The sequence below is a fragment of the Clarias gariepinus genome, chromosome 19, assembly GCF_024256425.1.
Source record: "Clarias gariepinus isolate MV-2021 ecotype Netherlands chromosome 19, CGAR_prim_01v2, whole genome shotgun sequence".
Taxonomy (NCBI): domain Eukaryota; kingdom Metazoa; phylum Chordata; class Actinopteri; order Siluriformes; family Clariidae; genus Clarias; species Clarias gariepinus.
Genome location: NC_071118.1, coordinates 19,348,036 through 19,366,414, shown reverse-complemented (window position 1 = coordinate 19,366,414; position 18,379 = coordinate 19,348,036). Strand labels below are relative to the sequence as shown.

Sequence of the window (18,379 nt, the reverse complement as noted above, 5' to 3'; positions counted from 1 at the left end):
CACTGTTTGAGCTCTTGTCAGAACTGCTAATAATGTCTTCCTTTGCAATTTATTAACTCTTCCCCTTGCATCAGCAGTAATCTTTGCAGCAGATTCCTTTGGCCACTCTGGAACCCGTATCCATCACGTTGAATGGCCCCCAACATGGTCTGACTGTCTACCAAGTGGAATCAATGCTCAACTTCCATCCGCCCTTTCCTCTCAAAGTACTTTTGGAGGCGAGCAGCGAAAACTCCGCCACAGATCTCAGCTTTGATAGCGTCTTTCTTCTGGTCTAGTGGTGCTAACATGGCCTTAGACCCGACCAATCAACCCTTGGTCTGTTTCTCACCGTAGGTGCAATACGGCCCTATAGATCTTGTCACTGCCATCTGGTGTGAGACTTCTGTGAAACTAGACTGAGCTGCACATACTCCTTGAGTATGTTCATTCTTTAAGGTCTCATTTTTTAGATTTTCCGAAGCGGCTTGTCCTATGTTTGTAGAGTTAAACTCCCATTTAAGAATCGGACCTTTTTGCTTGGCAGTAGTAACGAGACCAACTTGGTCAGAGCCCAGCAACCTGGCTTAGTAGCTGTATGGTCAAGGGGTTAGGCGTTTTCAGTTTCACTTCACCTTTAAGAAGGATCTGGCCTGTTCCCATTTTATTTTCCCTTTTTGAGAAGTTAATGGAAGTGATGATGAGTTTTTTTCTTTTCTACCAAGTACCCTGTTACCAAAACTTTATTTTCTTCTTCCATCATCTGGTTTGAAAGTATGATCAGTTGACTGAGTTTGTGCACCAGTCACTTGCCTTCTAATTTGCCCTGACCTTACCTATGACTTAAGTGCGAATTTGCCAGCTGTCAGAATCTCTTCAAGTCTATTTATCATCATGGTCAGTCTCTCATTGTCATTGTGGCATGTGAGGATGTCATCTACGATGTTGACCCTTATTATGGCATACCCGCCTATTTCTTATTCCTCAGTATCTCTCAAAAGGAACCTGTAAAAATGGACTTCATGCTCTTTTAGCCAGACAGAGTTTTACATCATCTTAATGCTCCAATACTGTCCCACCTCAACCACTCAAGAAAATCCTGGTTACTTGCGAGTGAGCCTGCTCTTTGTTTCAGCCTCATGACTTTTCCCTCTTTGCATTATCTTAAAGATATTTAGGGCTTCAGCCTTTTTAAAGATTTCCTCATACTTGACTGCAGCTTCGCTATGGACCGAGCAAAATGTGTCTTTCATTTCAGTTTCTGACTTTCAAACATTTTCATTAACCCTTTAAGTACATGCAAATTCAACTTTTCTTGCTTTACAATCATTGCTAAACTCCTTCAACTTTTATACATGACCCTTTATCTCTGCTCTTTAAGTTGTGAGGGCCTTCTTTCCCAGTTCACCAGAGCCTTGGTTGCTTCCATCACCAGTCTCATCAAGAGTTCCAGTTGCATATTATAGCCTTTGCTGTCAACAGAAATGGTGACGGCACGTTTACAAGTCGTCTCTGCCGCGGAGATAGTAGCCTTGTAATCATTGATTTCAAAAACTTTTCTTGCTCCAGAAAAGAGCTTTTTAAATTCTTTTTGAAGGTATGATTCCAACATATTTTGCACTTCTCTGTAGAGAAAGTAAGCTTGTCTGGTGAAGCTACCTTTTGCAGAAGTTCTCTCCCTATTCAATTGCTTAATCGTTTTTCCAAAGGTTTCTTCAGCCATTTTGCTTAGATGGTATCCTCTTAACTTGACTTACTCGCAGTGTTTTATGCACAGCACCTAAACTGTTATCTCATAGTTACCTAGGGGTAGAGACCGTGAGGTGGCGATTCTCTGTCACAGATGGTGCTTGTTCGTTGAGCCTGTACTTTTGGCGCGCTACTAACTGTGAGGTGATGCATACTGTGATGTCCTACTTTGATTTTGTCACAGTAGTTCCTCGTTAAATAACTTCAGCTTTATCATTCCACTTATTTAAGATTCACACTGTGTATTTACTCTAATACCTTCGCCATATCATGACCTGTTTATAATTACCTATTCTCACCTGGAGAGTAAGCTACAGCATTAAACAGACCATTATTCAAACATATACAATGTTATCACAGGGAAACCAGTAACTTAAGCCTTAACAAGTAATAATGTAAAAATATGCTAAGCCTTCTATCTACACCTTAAAGGGTACAGAGTAACAAGGCTTATATTAAATATTTATGCTTTATATTAAATTAATTTCCTGTAATAAAACACATGCTAAGTGTTACAGTCTATACAATATTTTAATAAGTACACCTTCAATCTCATAACAGGTCTAAATAAACTCAACAGTGCCATTTTGACAGGGTTATGTTAGTCTTACCTATGGGGCTGAAGTGGTGGATTTTCAGACTGGTGGATGCCGTCTCCACTATATGGATGTTGTGTAGAACGTGGTCACTGTGGTTGCTAAGTGTCAACTGAAGAGAAACCATGTGGTTACCATAGATACATGGTTGCCGCGGGAAGTGATATTGAGCAGCCAGGCCTTTTCCAGTCATGTTATGGAGCAGCTCAAAAGAACGAACTGGAACAAACACGGGACTGGTAACCTGCATACATACATACATACATACATACATACATGTTACTCGTATATGCAATGAAAATGCATTAAATAAATACTTTACGGCCTCCGAGTGGCGCAGTGGTAAAAGCGCTCGCCCTATCATCTGGAGATCGCTGGTTCGATCCCCGGGTGATGCTGTAACCCTGATGCTGGCCAAGCTCTCTCAGGGGGGAGGGATGAGAGGTACTTAGTGCTCCCACATTAATAACGGCTCTACTAGCCAATCAGAGCCGTCTGTGAGCTTGCGCAGGGACAGATAGCACTGTCCCTCCGAGTGTGTTACGCCGCCCCCAACGGTGTGTGAGCAAGCAGTTCGAAAAGATGGTCGGATCGGAGGAAACTTTAGTGACTGGGAGGAATTGGACACGCCTAAATTAGGGGGTTAGGGGTTACTGCTGCTGCAATAACTAGAACAGGCCTTGTGAGGATTTACTGGTGATGGTCTTGTCCATAAAATTTCATGTGGTTTGTGTGGTATGACATGCAATCCGAGTCAGTTGCCTTGATATTTATACCAATATGTGTTTACCCATTTAATTAATTTTCTTTTAATTTCCCTTTCTTTTGTAAAAATGTCACTTGGATTTTTCTCCCTTTATGGAATCATAGTTCTTTTTTTACTACTATTATTTTTAGAAATATCTGGGCATTGGTACCTTAAAAAGACATTTAAAAAGATGTTGTAGCAGCAGAACAGTTTCTTCTACAAAGAGACATGGGAAGAAGTAGCTCATAGCATTTAACGCTAAAGACACAGACTTCTGGTGGGCAGTAAGCTAGAAATTAAAAGTATAATGGAACCTAGGATTGCGAGCAACTTGGCCTGTGAGCAGGGGGGGTGGGGGTGGGGTTGTGCAATCCAGTGTCTTCTTGTACCAGTCCCAAGTCTGGATAAATGCAGAGGGTTGTGTCAGGAAGAGCATCCGACGTAAAACATTTGCCAAATCAATGATGCGAATCACGAATATAATTCCCATACCGGATCAGTCGTGGCCCGGGTTAACAACGACCGCCACTGATGTTGTTGACCTACAGGGTGCTGGTGAAAATTGGGCTACTGTTGGTCGAAGAAGGAGAGGAGGAAGGCGTGTTCGAAAGCAGAGAGAGAAGAGGAAAGGCAAGAGTTTAGGAGTGATAGTAGGGACTTTGAATGTTGGGACTATGACAGGGAAGGCAAGAGAGTTAGTTGATATGATGCAGAGAAGGAAGGTGGATATACTGTGTCCAGGAGACCAGGTGGAAAGGTAGCAAGGCTAGAAGCTTAGGATAAGGGTTCAAATTGTTTTACCATGATGTGGATAGGAAAAGAAATGGAGTAGGAGTTATTCTAAAAGATGAGTTTGGAATGTTCTAGAGGTGAAGAGAGTATCAGATAGGGTGATGAGTCTGAAGCTGGAAATTGAAGGGATAATGTTCAATGTTGTTAGTGGTTATGCCCCACAGGTAGGATGTGAGTTAAAAGAGAAGGAGAAATTCTGGAGTGAGTTAGATGAAGTGATGCAGAGCATCCCCAGAGGTGAAAGAGTGGTGATTGGTGCAGACTTCAATAGACATGTTGGGGAAGGGAACAGAGGTGATAAAAATGTAATAGGCAGGTTTGGTCTTCAGGACAGAAATGTGGTGGTGGACTTTGCAAAGAGGATGGAAATGGCAGTAGTAAATACTTTCTTTCAGAAGAGGCAGGAACATAGGGTGACACATAAGAGTGGAGGCAGAAGCACTCAGGTCGACTACATCTTGTGTCGACGTTGTAACCTGAAAGAGATCAGCGACTCCAAAGTGTTGGTAGGGGAGAGTGTAGCCAGACAACACAGAATGGTGGTGTGTAAAATAACCCTGGTGGTGAGGAAGGCGAAGAGGACAAAGGCAGAGCAGAGGACAAAGTGGTGGAAGCTGAGAAAGGAAGAATGTTGTGAAGTCTTTAGGGAGGAGTTGAGACAGGCTATGGGTGGTCAGGAGGGGCTTTCAGTTGACTGGACAACTACAGCCAATGTGATCAGGAAGACAGGCAGGAGGGTACTAGGTGTATCATCAGGTAAGGGGAAAGTGGACAAGGAGACTTGGTGGTGGAATGAGGAAGTCCAGGAGTGTATACAGGGAAGGAGGCTAGCTAAGAAGAAGTGGGACACTGAGAGGACTGAAGAAAGTAGACAGGAGTACAGGGAGATGCAGAGTAAGGTGAAGGTAGAGGTGGCAAAGGCCAAACAAAGAGCATATGTGGACTTGTATGCTAGGCTAGACAGTAAGGAGGGAGAGGTGGATCTGTACAGGTTGGCAAGGCAGAGAGATAGAGATGGGAAGGATGTGCAGCAGGTTAGAGTGATTAAAGATAGAGATGGAAATGTACTGACAGATGCCAGGAGGGTGATGGGAAGATGGAAGGAGTACTTTAAGGAGTTGATGAATGAGGAAAACGAAAGAGGACAAAGAGTAGAAGAGGTGACTGTTGTGGAACAGGAAGTAGCAAATATTAGTAGAAGTGAGGTGAGAAGGGCGTTGAAGAGGATGAAGAGTGGAAAGGCTGTTCGTCCTGATGACATACCTGTGGAGGTATGGAAGTGCTTAGGAGAGGTGGCAGTAGAGTTTCTGACAAGTTTGTTTAACAAGATCTTGGAGAGTGAGAGGATTCCAGAGGAATGGAGGAGAAGTGTATTGGTGCCAATTTTTAAGAACAAGGGAGATGTGCAAAGTTGTGGCAATTATAGAGGTATAAAGCTAATGAGCCAGACAATGAGGCTGTGGGAAAGAGTAGTGGAAGCTAGGTTAAGGGCAGAGGTGAGCATTTGTGAGCAGCAATATGGTTTTATGCCTAGAAAAAGTGCATCAGATGCAGTATTTGCTTTGAGGATGCTGGCGGAAAAGTACAGAGAAGGTAACAGAGTTGCATTGTGTCTTTTTAGATTTAGAGAAAGCGTATGACAGGGTGCCAAGAGAGGAGCTGTGGTATTGTATGAGGAAGTCTGGAGTGGCAGAGAAGTATGTTAGAGTGGTGCAGGACATGTGAGAGCTGTAAGACAGTGGTAAGATGTGCTGTAGGTGTGACAGAAGAGTTCAAGGTGGAGGTGGGTCTGCATCAAGGATCGGCTCTAAGCCCCTTTTTGTTTGCTCTGGTGATGGACAGGATGACAGATGAGGTAAGACAGGAGTTTCCATGGACTATGATGTTTGTAGATGACATTGTGCTCTGTAGCGAGAGCAGGGAACAGGTGGAGGAAAATTTGGAGAGGTGGAGGTATGCTCTGGAAAGCAGAGGAATGAAGGTTAGCCGCAGCAAGACAGAATACATGTGTGTAAATGAGAGGGACCCAGGAGGATCGGTGAAGCTACAGGAAGCAGAAGTAAAGAAGGTGCAGGATTTTAAGTACTTAGGGTCAACGGTCCAGAGCAACGGAGAGTGTTCAAAGGAGGTGAAGAGGCGGGTACAGGCAGGTTGGAATGGGTGGAGAAAAGTGTCAGGTATGTTGTGCGATAAAAGAGTATTAGCGAGAATGAAAGGTGTACAGGACAGTGGTGAGACCAGCAATGCTCTACGGCTTAGAGACAGTGGCGCTGAAGAAAAGACAGATGGCAGAGTTGGAGGTAGCAGAGCTGAAGATGTTGAGGTTCTCTTTGGGAGTGACAAGGATGGATAGGATCAAGAATGAGTTTATCAGAGGGACAACCCACGTTAGATGTTTTGGAGAAAAGGCAGAGAGGCCAGATTGAGGTGGTTTGGACATGTTCAGAGGAGAAATGGTGAATATATTGGTAGAAGGATGCTGAGGTTGGAACTGCCAGGCAGGAGGTCTAGAGGACCAAAGAGGAGATTTATGGATGCAGTGAGAGAGGACATGAAGTTAGTTGGTGTGAGAGAAGAGGATGCAGGGGATAGGGTTAGATGTAGGCAAATGATTCGCTGTGGCGACCCCTGAAAGGGAACAGCCGAAAGACAAAGAAGAAGAAGACACATTGCAAAGTTTACTAGAGTAATTTGACATTTTTCTCCTTGGTTTTATGTACATAATAGAAAACCATGAATCTTGAAAAGAAGTATGATGTGATAATGTGGGTTATAATTATTTCAGGGTTCACAGCCACCATGTCATTGGGTATTAAAATCAAACACATGGGGACACTTTTTTTTTCAGTCCAGAGAAAGAAATAAAAAAAAAGCATAAAATTTCAACTTCATACAATATATTAGCAAATTTAAATTTCTGAAAAGCACATAAAAGCTCACTTTATTAAGTTTACCTTATAACATTAACAAAACTTTAATATGATAATTAATGAACTATAACGCTGATCTTTTGACATATTTGACATAACTCTAACCATGCTGTAATACAATAAGCAAAGGTGGTGTAGACTTTTGGCAGCATCAGGGCAGCCTGTGTTGATAAACCATCAAACCAACCGTCATATTAAAATCACTTTACCTTGCTATTTATTTTAGCATGATGACCACACGGTCACTCTCCTCGAAGACCAAACAACACTTCAATCATCACTGCCACACACAAACACAAACAGTGACCACCACCTCTGCTCTGTAAGAGTAAATAACAAAAGGATAGGAGTGTAACCTTGACCATACATTCTCTCTCTCCCACTCACACACACCCTGAATGTGCTTATGTGTGTGTACTCAGGAGAGTGTGATTGAGCACCTTATTATGAATAAACAACAAGGAAGTGGCATGATGGATGGCCACTCCCTTAGTCACCTTCACATTCTGACAAATAATTGCTGACAAACACAACACACACACATCCCACAGTGGGGAAAAAATGTATTTCTATATACTGTACATTTTTATAAATGCCAAAATAATGTAGTTATAGATAAGAGACTTCAAGTCAAACAACAAATTAAGATTTTAGCATTGGCTTTAGAGATTGAGCCAATGAATGTGTGGTAAATCAGGATTATTAAAGTAATACTGTAAATACTTTCGAGGGGTCATGGACTGTAGCATGTGTTATGTCCACTATGGAACATTAAACAGTTAATCATTATCTGTCTTATCCAAGCTGACATGCCCACAAAGATCAGTACCCTTACTGAGTAGGGTCAATGCAAAGATTTTGGGTATCGATGCATGCCTTTAGGTGGTAATCATAGCCTTTATATGGACCACAACACAATTTTTAACTGCTTTGCACTACACACTAAATACTCCAAGTGGAATTTTTTTACGGTCTTCGATCACTGTGTGAACCAAATGAGGTTAAGCCAGGTACATGCTTGTACAATTTGACAGCAAACTTATATACTGTCTGTGCAGGGCAGGCTACACTGAATTTATGTGCGTTTGTGTGTGTGTGTGTGTGTGTGTGTGTGTGTGTGTGTGTGTGTGTGCGCGCGCACCCTCACGTGCATGGTTTATATCTTGTCCATGCTACTGAATGATAATGAGGCTCACACTGGGCACACTACAAATGCATCAGGGTCAGTGGTGGCTGATGGGTATGGAATGAACGAATTATGACACACCCCCTCTGTGTGATGGGGTCAAATGCTCAGCAGGTTTTGGCTAGTTGGCTTGTGCTCGCCTCCGACAGTTCAATTTCCCCAGGCTGATACCTGTCCCCTCGTGTTAATCATGAATGAAATGCTATCAGAAATGCTGTTTTTGAACGAATCCCAATGTCAAAATGTCACACACAGATTATATTGCTTAACTAAAATTTCATTCTAGGATAACCATAAGTCCTAATAAGTCTAGCAAACTTATATTTTTGGATGTTGATCAGCTAGTAAAAGCACGTTTTCAGTGTTGTTATAATGATATGGGGAAGGTTTCTGCACAAAGGTTTCTTAAACTTTTTGGAAGAAGCCTGCAGTGTCGGTCCTTTCTTTGTAAGTGTCAGAGTTAAAGCTATTCCTTTAAGTTTTTACAAAACAACACACAGGGCTTTGTAGTTTGTGATTTTCAGTAACAAGGATTGGTATGTGTCTCTCTTTGTGTGTGTTGAGTAATAAAAGGACTTTTCCCCCCTGAATATTGCACAACATTAAGTGTAGCTATAACTAAGAATTATACTTTTCTTCAATAAATAAAAGAATGTTAAAAAATGTTGTAATATGAGGGTAAGAAAAACTTCTGGGCATGCTGTTCTTGTTAAATAAATTATTGAGGTAGTAAGGGCTCTCTACCTCATCTCAGGTGACCCATCACTTACTTTTCTATAACAGCGTAGGGCCAGTGTTTTATTCCTGAAATACAGCTAAATTAACAAAATATTTTTGGCTATGAATATTATTTAGATTAGGAGTTAAATGCACAAGACTTAGACTTGCGTAGGTCTTCTTTTAAGCATGAATGAATGCGATTGTGCGTGTGTGCATGTCTAACAAAGATCAGGTTTAACCACTGTGACCGAGACTCTAAAGGCCTATAATATATTTATGCAAAGCATTGACTTGAAATCAGCCGGTTCATTCTCTTCTCAATCTCACTCTTTATTCCAGTTCTGATTAGACTGCAGCTCAGCCTCGTGGGGAGTATTCTAATGACTTGTGCATAACAGCCTATAGCAGCACAGCAGTCCGGATGAGTCTGTCAATCATGCAGCTGTGGACTACCCTACACCCACTTCTCCCCCCCCTTACATGTTGACAATCCCATGGTAACCCAGGCAACCCTGCTAACCTGGGGATGATGGAGAGATGAACTCAGACAAGGCGGGAAATTGTCTGCAGGGATTCTAGGATGGATAGCTGAGAAATATAGGCCAAATATAGCCAAGCTAAGGCATATAATGACTAGGTTGGTCAAAGGCAGTAAACATTTTTTGTTTAACATAATTTCAAATCTGGGCAAAAAAAAAAAATGTCATTAGGCAACCAATGCTTAAATAAATGCTGTACAGCTATAGAAACGACCAATATAATGTCAAATATGTGAGATTTATTATGAGTGTGAATATTATGAGTGTGAATGACATGTAGAGTCATAACAGTTAAAAAAAAATAAACTGTTAAAGCAAACATACAAATTAATTCAGCTTTTTTTTTTTAAAGGACATCATACAAATGTGACAGGAGTTAGCAGACGATGGATTTAATGCCTTCATCCAAATGTTGGCCATCTACCAGCTGTCTGTTTTTAATGACATTCTTAATTAACATCTGATTTTTATGTGCACGTTTGAAAGGTTTGTTTAGACTTGTCGGGTATGCAAGACATTCGTGTTTCTATCCTCACCGCTTCACTCAACACTTTTGCAAGCCAAAAAAAAAAAAAAGCCTTTTGCTTAATGCTCTGCAGCATGAAACTGAATCAAACCAAACAAAAAAATCAATTTCAATCTAATTCAAATTGAGCAAACAGACTGATAACAGACAACATACAAAATAGGAGATGCAGATATTCACTTTCTGCACCTCTATTTTTATTAATTCATAAAAGAAAAGGGAAAAAATACAGGATGGAGAATTGATGAAAGAATCCCCCTTTATTTCATCTTTCGGAGACATATTCCTCCCAAAACACTCACTCACACTTTCATTCAGATACTTCTCATTGGAAAGGGAAGTCTGTTTCAGACTTGAAAAAGGTCAACAATTTTACATTCAAACACAAAAATATTTGAGCACCAGAAAAAAAATCTCATCCTGCATAAAAGAGAGAACAGCAGTAAATACAAAAGGACATGCATAAAGGAAAATAATCATGAACACACCTGGATGGCTGGGGTAGAGGAGGCTGAAAGTGACAGGCCTTGCAGGTCAGATAAAAGACTTGGGGAGAGGAAGGAGCTCTTAGATGTGGTAACAACAGTGGGTGAAACTACAAAAAAAAATTATATTATAAATATATATATATATATTTATATATACACACATACACACACACACAAGTTCATAAATAGACAACAGTGCAAATTAATCATAAAGGGTAAAAAAAAAAAAATGTTGCCCCAAAACATAGTGCTATATTGCCCCCTAGTCCCTTAGGACTGCCTTTTGTTTTGATTATGGTGTGCATTAGCCCTGCCATTGTTTTAATAACCTTATGTAACATCATAATATATATTTTTTAATTTAGAAGTGCACTAATTTGTGGCCGAGATCCATCCTGTATTGATTACAGGAGGGTCGAACTACTCTGTAAAGTCTTCTGAAGCACATCCCAAAGACTTTCAGTTATGGTCAGGTTTCTGTGGTGCCAATTCATGTGAAAAAAAAAAAATCTTTACTCCAGGAATCACTCTCGCAATTTGAGTCCAGAATATGTCTGTGCCATCAGGAAAGGAAAAACACCAAAGATGTGATAACCTGGTCATTCAGTATCTTCAGGTCACTTTATGAAGTTATGAAGGCATTTTACTGTCACATAACAGTGCTGAGCCTAGACCTGACCAAATGAAGTGACCTCAGCTCATACCACTGCCTCTAAAAGCTTGTACAGTGAACAATTATGCATGATGGGTGTGTCAATTTCATTTATCATTTATCTTCTATCCACAATTCTATGGAGTTGAGGGTTCAGCACTATCCTTAGTTTACCCGAAGTTTTTAATAATTAATTGATTCCAATTCCTATAATTTTAAAAATCTCCTTGTTTGTTGTCTATGTTTGATTCTTGCCAATAACTGGACTGTTCTGCAACAGAGAAGCATTTTTTGCACAACCACGGGATACGTCTTCCGATATGGTTGTGTAGGAAATGAGAGAATAATCTCATTAAGCATCAGTTTGTGTTAAAAGAATGGTTGCAGCTGAAACATATAAATCCCTGCAGTAATTGTCCTAAAGGTTCTTAAGTATTTATTATTATTTTTTTTTAATCCAAATGGCTATTGGCAGGGCGGTGTAGAATGAAATTAGAAAACCATCCTTCCAAAGAAATGCGTGTCATCATGGGAAAACACAATTACAATCATCCTACAATAGATATTTTTGAAGAAAATCCATGTTTTCAAAAAGTTAAATAAGTTTGTCTTTTATAAGGTTCAATCATAGACAACCCGCAAAAGTGCTAACACAATAAATACACACTTTGATACATGTTTACTCCTGGAAACTTACAGTCATCTAGATCCAAAAGAGAAATCTCTTTTGCTTTCTTGTGTTTCTCCACCTAAAAAACAGGACACAAAGACATGAAGCAAAAGGGAAATAATGTAAAACATTGAAGTTAACTAAATATTTAAGATAAAATCATGCAAGATCATGCAATCCAATTTTGCCTTTAGATACTGCACAACTCTGTGGCCTCAAACTTTTGAAAGCCATTACATTATAAACAATTTCATCATTTTATATTGGTCTGTTAAAATGTATTTTTTTTTCAACAAAAGAACATCATTCTAAAAAGAAGAAACATACTGTAACATGAAAATTGTATTGCTACTAATCAACATGCTCATCTCTCTCACCTTCTTAACTGATTTAGGTGTGGTTTTTGGTATTTGTTCAGTTGGGGAGTCTGAATCAGAGTCAGACTCAGAGCTAGAACTGTCCTCTGAGGTCCTCGACTCGCTGCCTGAATCAGTCTTCCCCAAATGCCTGTTGTTTTGGTCAACATCTGAGTCACTAAAACACACAGACATTTGCTTTAAATGTGTGGCATAATTATAAGGTTACCCTAAAAAAGGTTTTCTAAATGTTTTAGAAAATTTTTAACACAGTAGTTATGTGATAATATGCATGCCTTAAAGGCTGATTTTGGCAGGTGAAAAAGTAGGTGTTTCAATGTTATGGTTGACTGATGTAGAAGGGGTACCTTTTGATACTGAGTTTTGTGCCTTGTTGAAGTTCTTTGTTTTTCTGAGTTTTCCTTTTTTTTGTGTCAGAACCCAAGTCGCTGCTTTTCTCTGATTGGCTGGAGCTCTCATCAGAACTGCTGCTACTTTCACTATCTTCCTCACTCTCTGTGTTGCTGCTTGACTCTATATTATATACATACATATACACACACGCACACACAACCATTAAACAGTATAAACAATTTAAATTTACTATGATCCACATGCCTCTCATACACACACGCGCGCACACACACACACTACCTTTACTGCTGCTACTGCTGCCTTCACTGCTGCCATCAGATCCTTCCTCCTCGTCCTCTTCTTCCTCTCCTGAGTCTGAGTAAAACTTGTCATCTGATGAGGCAGGTTTGGCTTTGCTGACAGATGGAGTCCATTCATTCTTCTTACACAAACAAAAAATATTTTTGTTTTACTGTAGTAGAACATAATATTGCAACTAAATACTTATACATGCACCACTATAAAAAAAAACTCAAAAAATAAATGGATACATTTGTTAATAAATAAACAAACAAGGAGAAGAAATTTATGAGACCATTTTGTAAGATAGTGAAACAACATCCAGTTTAGTAATGGTTATTACCACTTCCACGACCTCCACATTTCTCACAGACTGGTCAGGAGCCACATCCGGCCAATCAGAGAGCTCCAAATACCCTGTGGCTTTGGAGTTTAGAGTGTGGGATAGCGTGCCAAGCTGAAAACGATCCCGATCTAAGTAAAAGAGACATTAAAACAAGTTATAATATATGAACTTTGCATACCACTAAGACATTTCACATTACCAAACTTTCTTTTTTGCCCATCATTTTTGCACCGCAAAGTAATTTTTAAATTATTATCGTTAATGAAAGAGTACATTAATGTACAGTAGCCTGAAAAGCTAAAAGTGGGAATCAGTGTAATGATTGCAGTTAAATCAATAAAAAAAAGTTTTTTTTTAATTTAAGTTTTTATCTTTAATTCTGTATTTTATCCTATTGTTAAAATAACAGTAACAGTGGTAACCATATACTGTACAGCCTTTACAATTGCTGAACCCCACCATAATGCCCACCAGTCTGTCCTGCATTTAACAATATCTTATAGAATATTAAAAGAATAACTAAAGACTTGCAGTGGGGATTTTATAAAGACTTGGACACTTTCGCTGTGACTGACTACATGTGAAGAATCCACATTAGCGCAGGAATTTATGTGTTTAATCACAGCTAGGCGAGAAGCTGTTGACCTCGCTGACCTGCAGAGATGGGCCGTCAGAGGCGAGAAAATGAGATGCTCTGACTGCTGGTCACAGAAAGAGAATATAGAGAAAAAAGAAAGCAGACAGAACATGGAAAGATGGAATTGTTACTTCATTATAAAGTCTATAGGATGGTTAATTTTACATTATATCTTTTCCATGACAAGGAGAAGGTTAAAAAAAAAGTACTATTAAGAGCCAAAGCAATATTACTGTTCTGGCATAAATGTTTTCGATACAGTTTAAGTGTGAGTGTTGGCCCACACTTCCTGCACAAAGGGTCCAAAATTGTAAAAAGACGTTCTTGATATTTTATTGAAAAAAAAGAAAGCACATGTTCAATATATTGAGCATTTAATACTTAAATTTCTGAATGATTTTAGAAACCAATTTAAATATAAGCAAATTTGTAACACCAACCATGTCAGATTTTCTCCATGCCTTTCTCCTTTATTGAAGAGAACATGTGTTCAGAGGACACACTAATGTTTGCTATCCAAAATACAGCACTTCAGCTTAAAAGGTTTTAACACCAAGTAAAAGGTTTCATCAAAATCTTATTATGAACTGATAACATTATGAAATACCTATAGCTAATTAAAAGTAAACTTTGAATTTGGTGGATATGTAAGTAACATAAATAAAGCCATAGCTGATAAAACATCTAAGAAGAAAAAGCCAGTGTTACTACAGATTTTAAAAAAGGTGAGCAGACAATTTATTACCACCGCTGAACTCTTAATTAAATTCTTAATGTTATGTTCATAAAAACACAAATGGATCACACACAAAAAGCTGTACTTTGACTAAATTATTATGCACTGAAAGATAAAGAAAAGAAACAGTGTATTGGCCAGGAGGCGCTAGAGGAGAAGATAATGAGAAATTAGGGAGAGAAAGAGAGAAAGTAATCGTACAGAAAGCAGTGGAAAAATGAAAATTTAAATGAAGCATGCTTAATGCCAAAATGAAAGGAACCACTAAGAAATAGAAAGCCAAGACACAAGCAGGGGATGACTCTCCAGCCCTCTGTTGTTTTCAGCAAGAACCTCTTTGGTCTAGTCCTCTGTGTTACCTTCCATTCAACCAAACAAGAGAACAACAACACTGCCACCTGATGGTAAATGCTGCAAAATACCACAGAGACCGACCCGGGCAGCAGATGAGAAAACTAAATTTACAGATTAAGAAAATAACTGAGCTATCACCCAGTGTGACTAAAAATTAATAACAGCAACCCAAGTGTCTCAAGAACGTTTAAGTGAAATTGATGCATGTTAAGACTTATGAAGCAGGCAGTACTTGATACTGTAAAAGTGCCATAGCTTTCAGAATAGAGCAAAGACAAATTACAGAAAGACCTTACATTCCAGAAATTATCACACCAGTGGATCATTACAAGTGGCGGACAATAAACAGCCGAAACAAGCAAACCAAGTTTAAAAGGAAAAAAAAATTAAGACATAAGGCATGTGCGTCAAACATAAAAAAAGCCTCTGTTATAGTGCTTTCACACTTCTGGGGAGAATCCCTTCAGCATTCAATACTGGCTGAAAAAAAAAAGTCAGTAAAAAAAAATAAAGCCTCATATCATGCCATCATGCCACACTGCACACCATCATGAATATTGTTATCAATTAAGACCATAGATAAAATGTGTCCTTTATGGTTTATAGGTAATAAATATAAAGTGAAAATTATATATTTTTTGATTAATAAAATGATTTTTAAATACGTAAAATTTTAGAAAAAGAGGGTAGGGTGACGCATTGGGAAAAAAATTATGCTATTCAACCACTGTCTACCCATTTTGGATGTAAATAGTTAAAGCTCAAAAGTACGTACTTTGAACTCATTCATTATTTTATTTCAATTTGAAGATATCGTGGACGGCTGGTAAAATGAATATAAATTGTTAATGTTCAAATATTCATGAACCTGACTATACATAGATACCAAAACCTTTCTTTTTCCTACATGAAAACAATCATAAATAGACACAAGTGAATCCTAATATTTTAATATATGGCTTTTGAGGCATTACCAAAGTGTAGCTCCTATTTTTACATATACCCTCAAACCCAAATATTTTTTATGCTGCGGTTTTTGTTAGTTTTCAGGTATAAATACTAAAAAGCAGTAAATCTTATAAATAAGTTATTACATAATATTCTTAAAACAGAGAGGGGACATCTTGATAAAAATAATGGAAAAAAGGAGGAAGAAGAATGTACCTTTAAAGGCAGACTGCAGCACCGGGGCTGGTTTGGGTGCCAGCAGAATCCGCCGTGCGTATTTGCTCAAAGCACCACTTTTCTCATTGGGAACAATTAGCTGTCGGATAAACCTTGTACGATCTCTGATGTCATAGTTCTGATCATACTTTCCCAGATTCAGGATGTATTGTACCAACAGCTTAGTCTGGAGAGAATAAGACATTTAACAAACAACTTCACCTTTTCAGTAATATAAATCACTTATCGCAATATTGGGCTTGCAATTCATTTTATGAACTGGTTTTCATCTGGGACAAAATGCTTGTAAAACACCCAGAAAAAAAGAAAACCTAAAGATTTTGGTACATACACTTAACTTATTTTGGGCTTTCTGAAATCAACGCAAGATTATAAATACATACAGGGTATATATACATGCAGCACACCTAATATTTAGTTGAATGTCCGTTAGCAAGGCTGACTTTAGCAGATACTTTTGGTAGCCAGTAACATGCTTCTGGCAGTATTCACTCTACTTGGCAGAATTAGCAGTGGTAAATTAAATTAGTTGCCAGTTGGTTTTCCTGGGACAAAACAAAATTTTATGCACTTTACATAATTATTTTTATTTTTTTATTGGGTCGAGGCTACAAAAGCTGAAAATTACATAAATTCAGTTTTATGTATTATATCTAACTACAATCTTGCCAGAACAAACAGGTCACCAAGACATTAACTGTATGAGGAATGTTAAAGTCAAACCAGCTCTGGTGATAAAATTGTGCGTGAATGAAGGCGAAAAACTCATTGACATTTACATATTGTAAGACCTCAAGCACAACACAGTGATAAAGGTTGGCTGTAGCAAAACATTTAAATGGTGCAAGTGTTTTAAGGAAGGCCATATATCTGAATAATGATCAGAGCAAAGGTGGCTTGGAGTTCACTGCAGACCATTCCCATGAACATTCAGCAAGTGCAACATCTGATCCTCGAAAATTTACGAATAACTTGTCACCCACTTGCAGATTAGACACATCTGTCTATGTGAAGTATACACACATTCATTCATGAACACCTCTTGCACATTACAGGAACTTGATTGGAAGTTACTGCCACATCCTCCATACAGTCCTGACCTCACTCCAGGCCATTTCCACATGTTTGGGCCATTAAAAGAATTTCAGGGAGGCCAGCGATTCAGATGTGAAGCAGGCAGTCCAATTATGGCTTCAGAGTACTAGGAAAACTTTCTACCTTGCTGGCTGAATCCAAGCAAAATACTGGGATAAGTGCATTTGTGTAGGAAGGGATTATATAAATAAATAAATAAAGGTAGTTTTTAACTCCCTTAACTGTGTGCTGTTGTCCTGCGCAAACAAAAGTTCTGGTTTGACTAAAACAGCCCTTTTGTGTGTGTATACATTTTGTTTCTATCTTTAATCTTGTGTTGTTTCCATTACTGTTACTGCTGAGTTTTATAACCCAAAAAAAAAATGCATTATTTAAATAAAGTACTTCCTTTTGGCATTTCATAAATGTGAACTGTGTATAAAACAAACACATACACACTTAATTGTGCATTGTGTGCTACCTGTTTCGAGTTAGTAAGGTACAGTTTGGCTGCAAGGTTCACTGCTTGCATTTTAACAATGTCCTCTTCACTGGTGAAGGTCTTTGCCACTTTCCTCAGAAGATCAGGAGATATTTTAGGCACTTGCTCACAGTATTCACCAGTGAGCCACAGAATACTTGCCCTTGCCATTGGCACCTAAAAATAAACAAAATTATATAAATAAACACAAAAATCACACATATTTGATTATTTAACGAAATGAATAGATTATGTTGATATCTAGAGTATTTATACAGAGCATCCGAGTAAAACACATCAAGTGGTCCAAATTTACTCTCACATATTGTTTATGTACATCTTCATTAAAATCCAAGAATTGTGGGAAATGTCTAATGTACTATACCATATAACAATACAGTACATTTATAGAAGATAATAATGTTGCACTAAACCAATAGAGATGACATCAGTAAAAATATAGAATACAGTGGAACCTTAGATTACGAGTAACGCGGTTTATGAGTGTTCCGCAAGACGAGCAAAGATTTTTTAAATACTTTTTGACTTAAAAAAACGAGCTCCGAGTATCATGTATAACGCATGCGCTTCTTGTTTTGACACCGAGCGTCGCGTCATCACAATTGAGCCAACGGTTTTTCTCTTTCTTGCGCTGCGGGTATTCATCTCCCCTGCTTGGTCTTAGTGCTCGTCTCTTACTGGTATAATCAATCCGTGTGTGTGTGTTTCTTTCTCTTGCGCTGCAGAGTGTGTGTGTTGTGTGTGCGCGCGTGTAATTTGACACCGCGCAGGTTCTCTCTCTCTCTCGCCTTTAATGCGTGTGTGTGTGTGTGTGTGTGTGTGTGTGTGTGAGAAACAGAGATGGGGTGCTTCACTTACACACAACCGGCACGGTGTCAAATTACGCTCGCGCACACACAACACACACTCAGCAGCGCAGGAGAGAGAAAAACACACACACACAGCGCCTGTGCGCATAAA

At 38.9% G+C, this 18,379-nt stretch overlaps 1 protein-coding gene across 3 annotated transcripts in view; it reads right to left on the bottom strand.

The window, feature by feature from the left end:
- ap3b1a (adaptor related protein complex 3 subunit beta 1a) overlaps window positions 1–18,379 on the bottom strand; it is a 59,711-nt gene that overhangs the window by 15,945 nt on the left and 25,387 nt on the right. For 2 of the 3 annotated variants that reach the window (XM_053477977.1, XM_053477975.1), the window contains 9 exons: window positions 17,399–17,575; window positions 15,823–16,009; window positions 12,929–13,059; window positions 12,586–12,727; window positions 12,300–12,465; window positions 11,953–12,109; window positions 11,603–11,654; window positions 10,254–10,360; window positions 2,340–2,568 (listed from right to left, as the gene is read on the bottom strand). In XM_053477977.1, the coding sequence (XP_053333952.1) occupies window positions 2,340–2,568; window positions 10,254–10,360; window positions 11,603–11,654; window positions 11,953–12,109; window positions 12,300–12,465; window positions 12,586–12,727; window positions 12,929–13,059; window positions 15,823–16,009; window positions 17,399–17,575 (1,348 nt within the window). The remainder of the gene's footprint in view (window positions 1–2,339; window positions 2,569–10,253; window positions 10,361–11,602; window positions 11,655–11,952; window positions 12,110–12,299; window positions 12,466–12,585; window positions 12,728–12,928; window positions 13,060–15,822; window positions 16,010–17,398; window positions 17,576–18,379) is intronic. The other variant, XM_053477976.1, reaches the window with a different exon arrangement.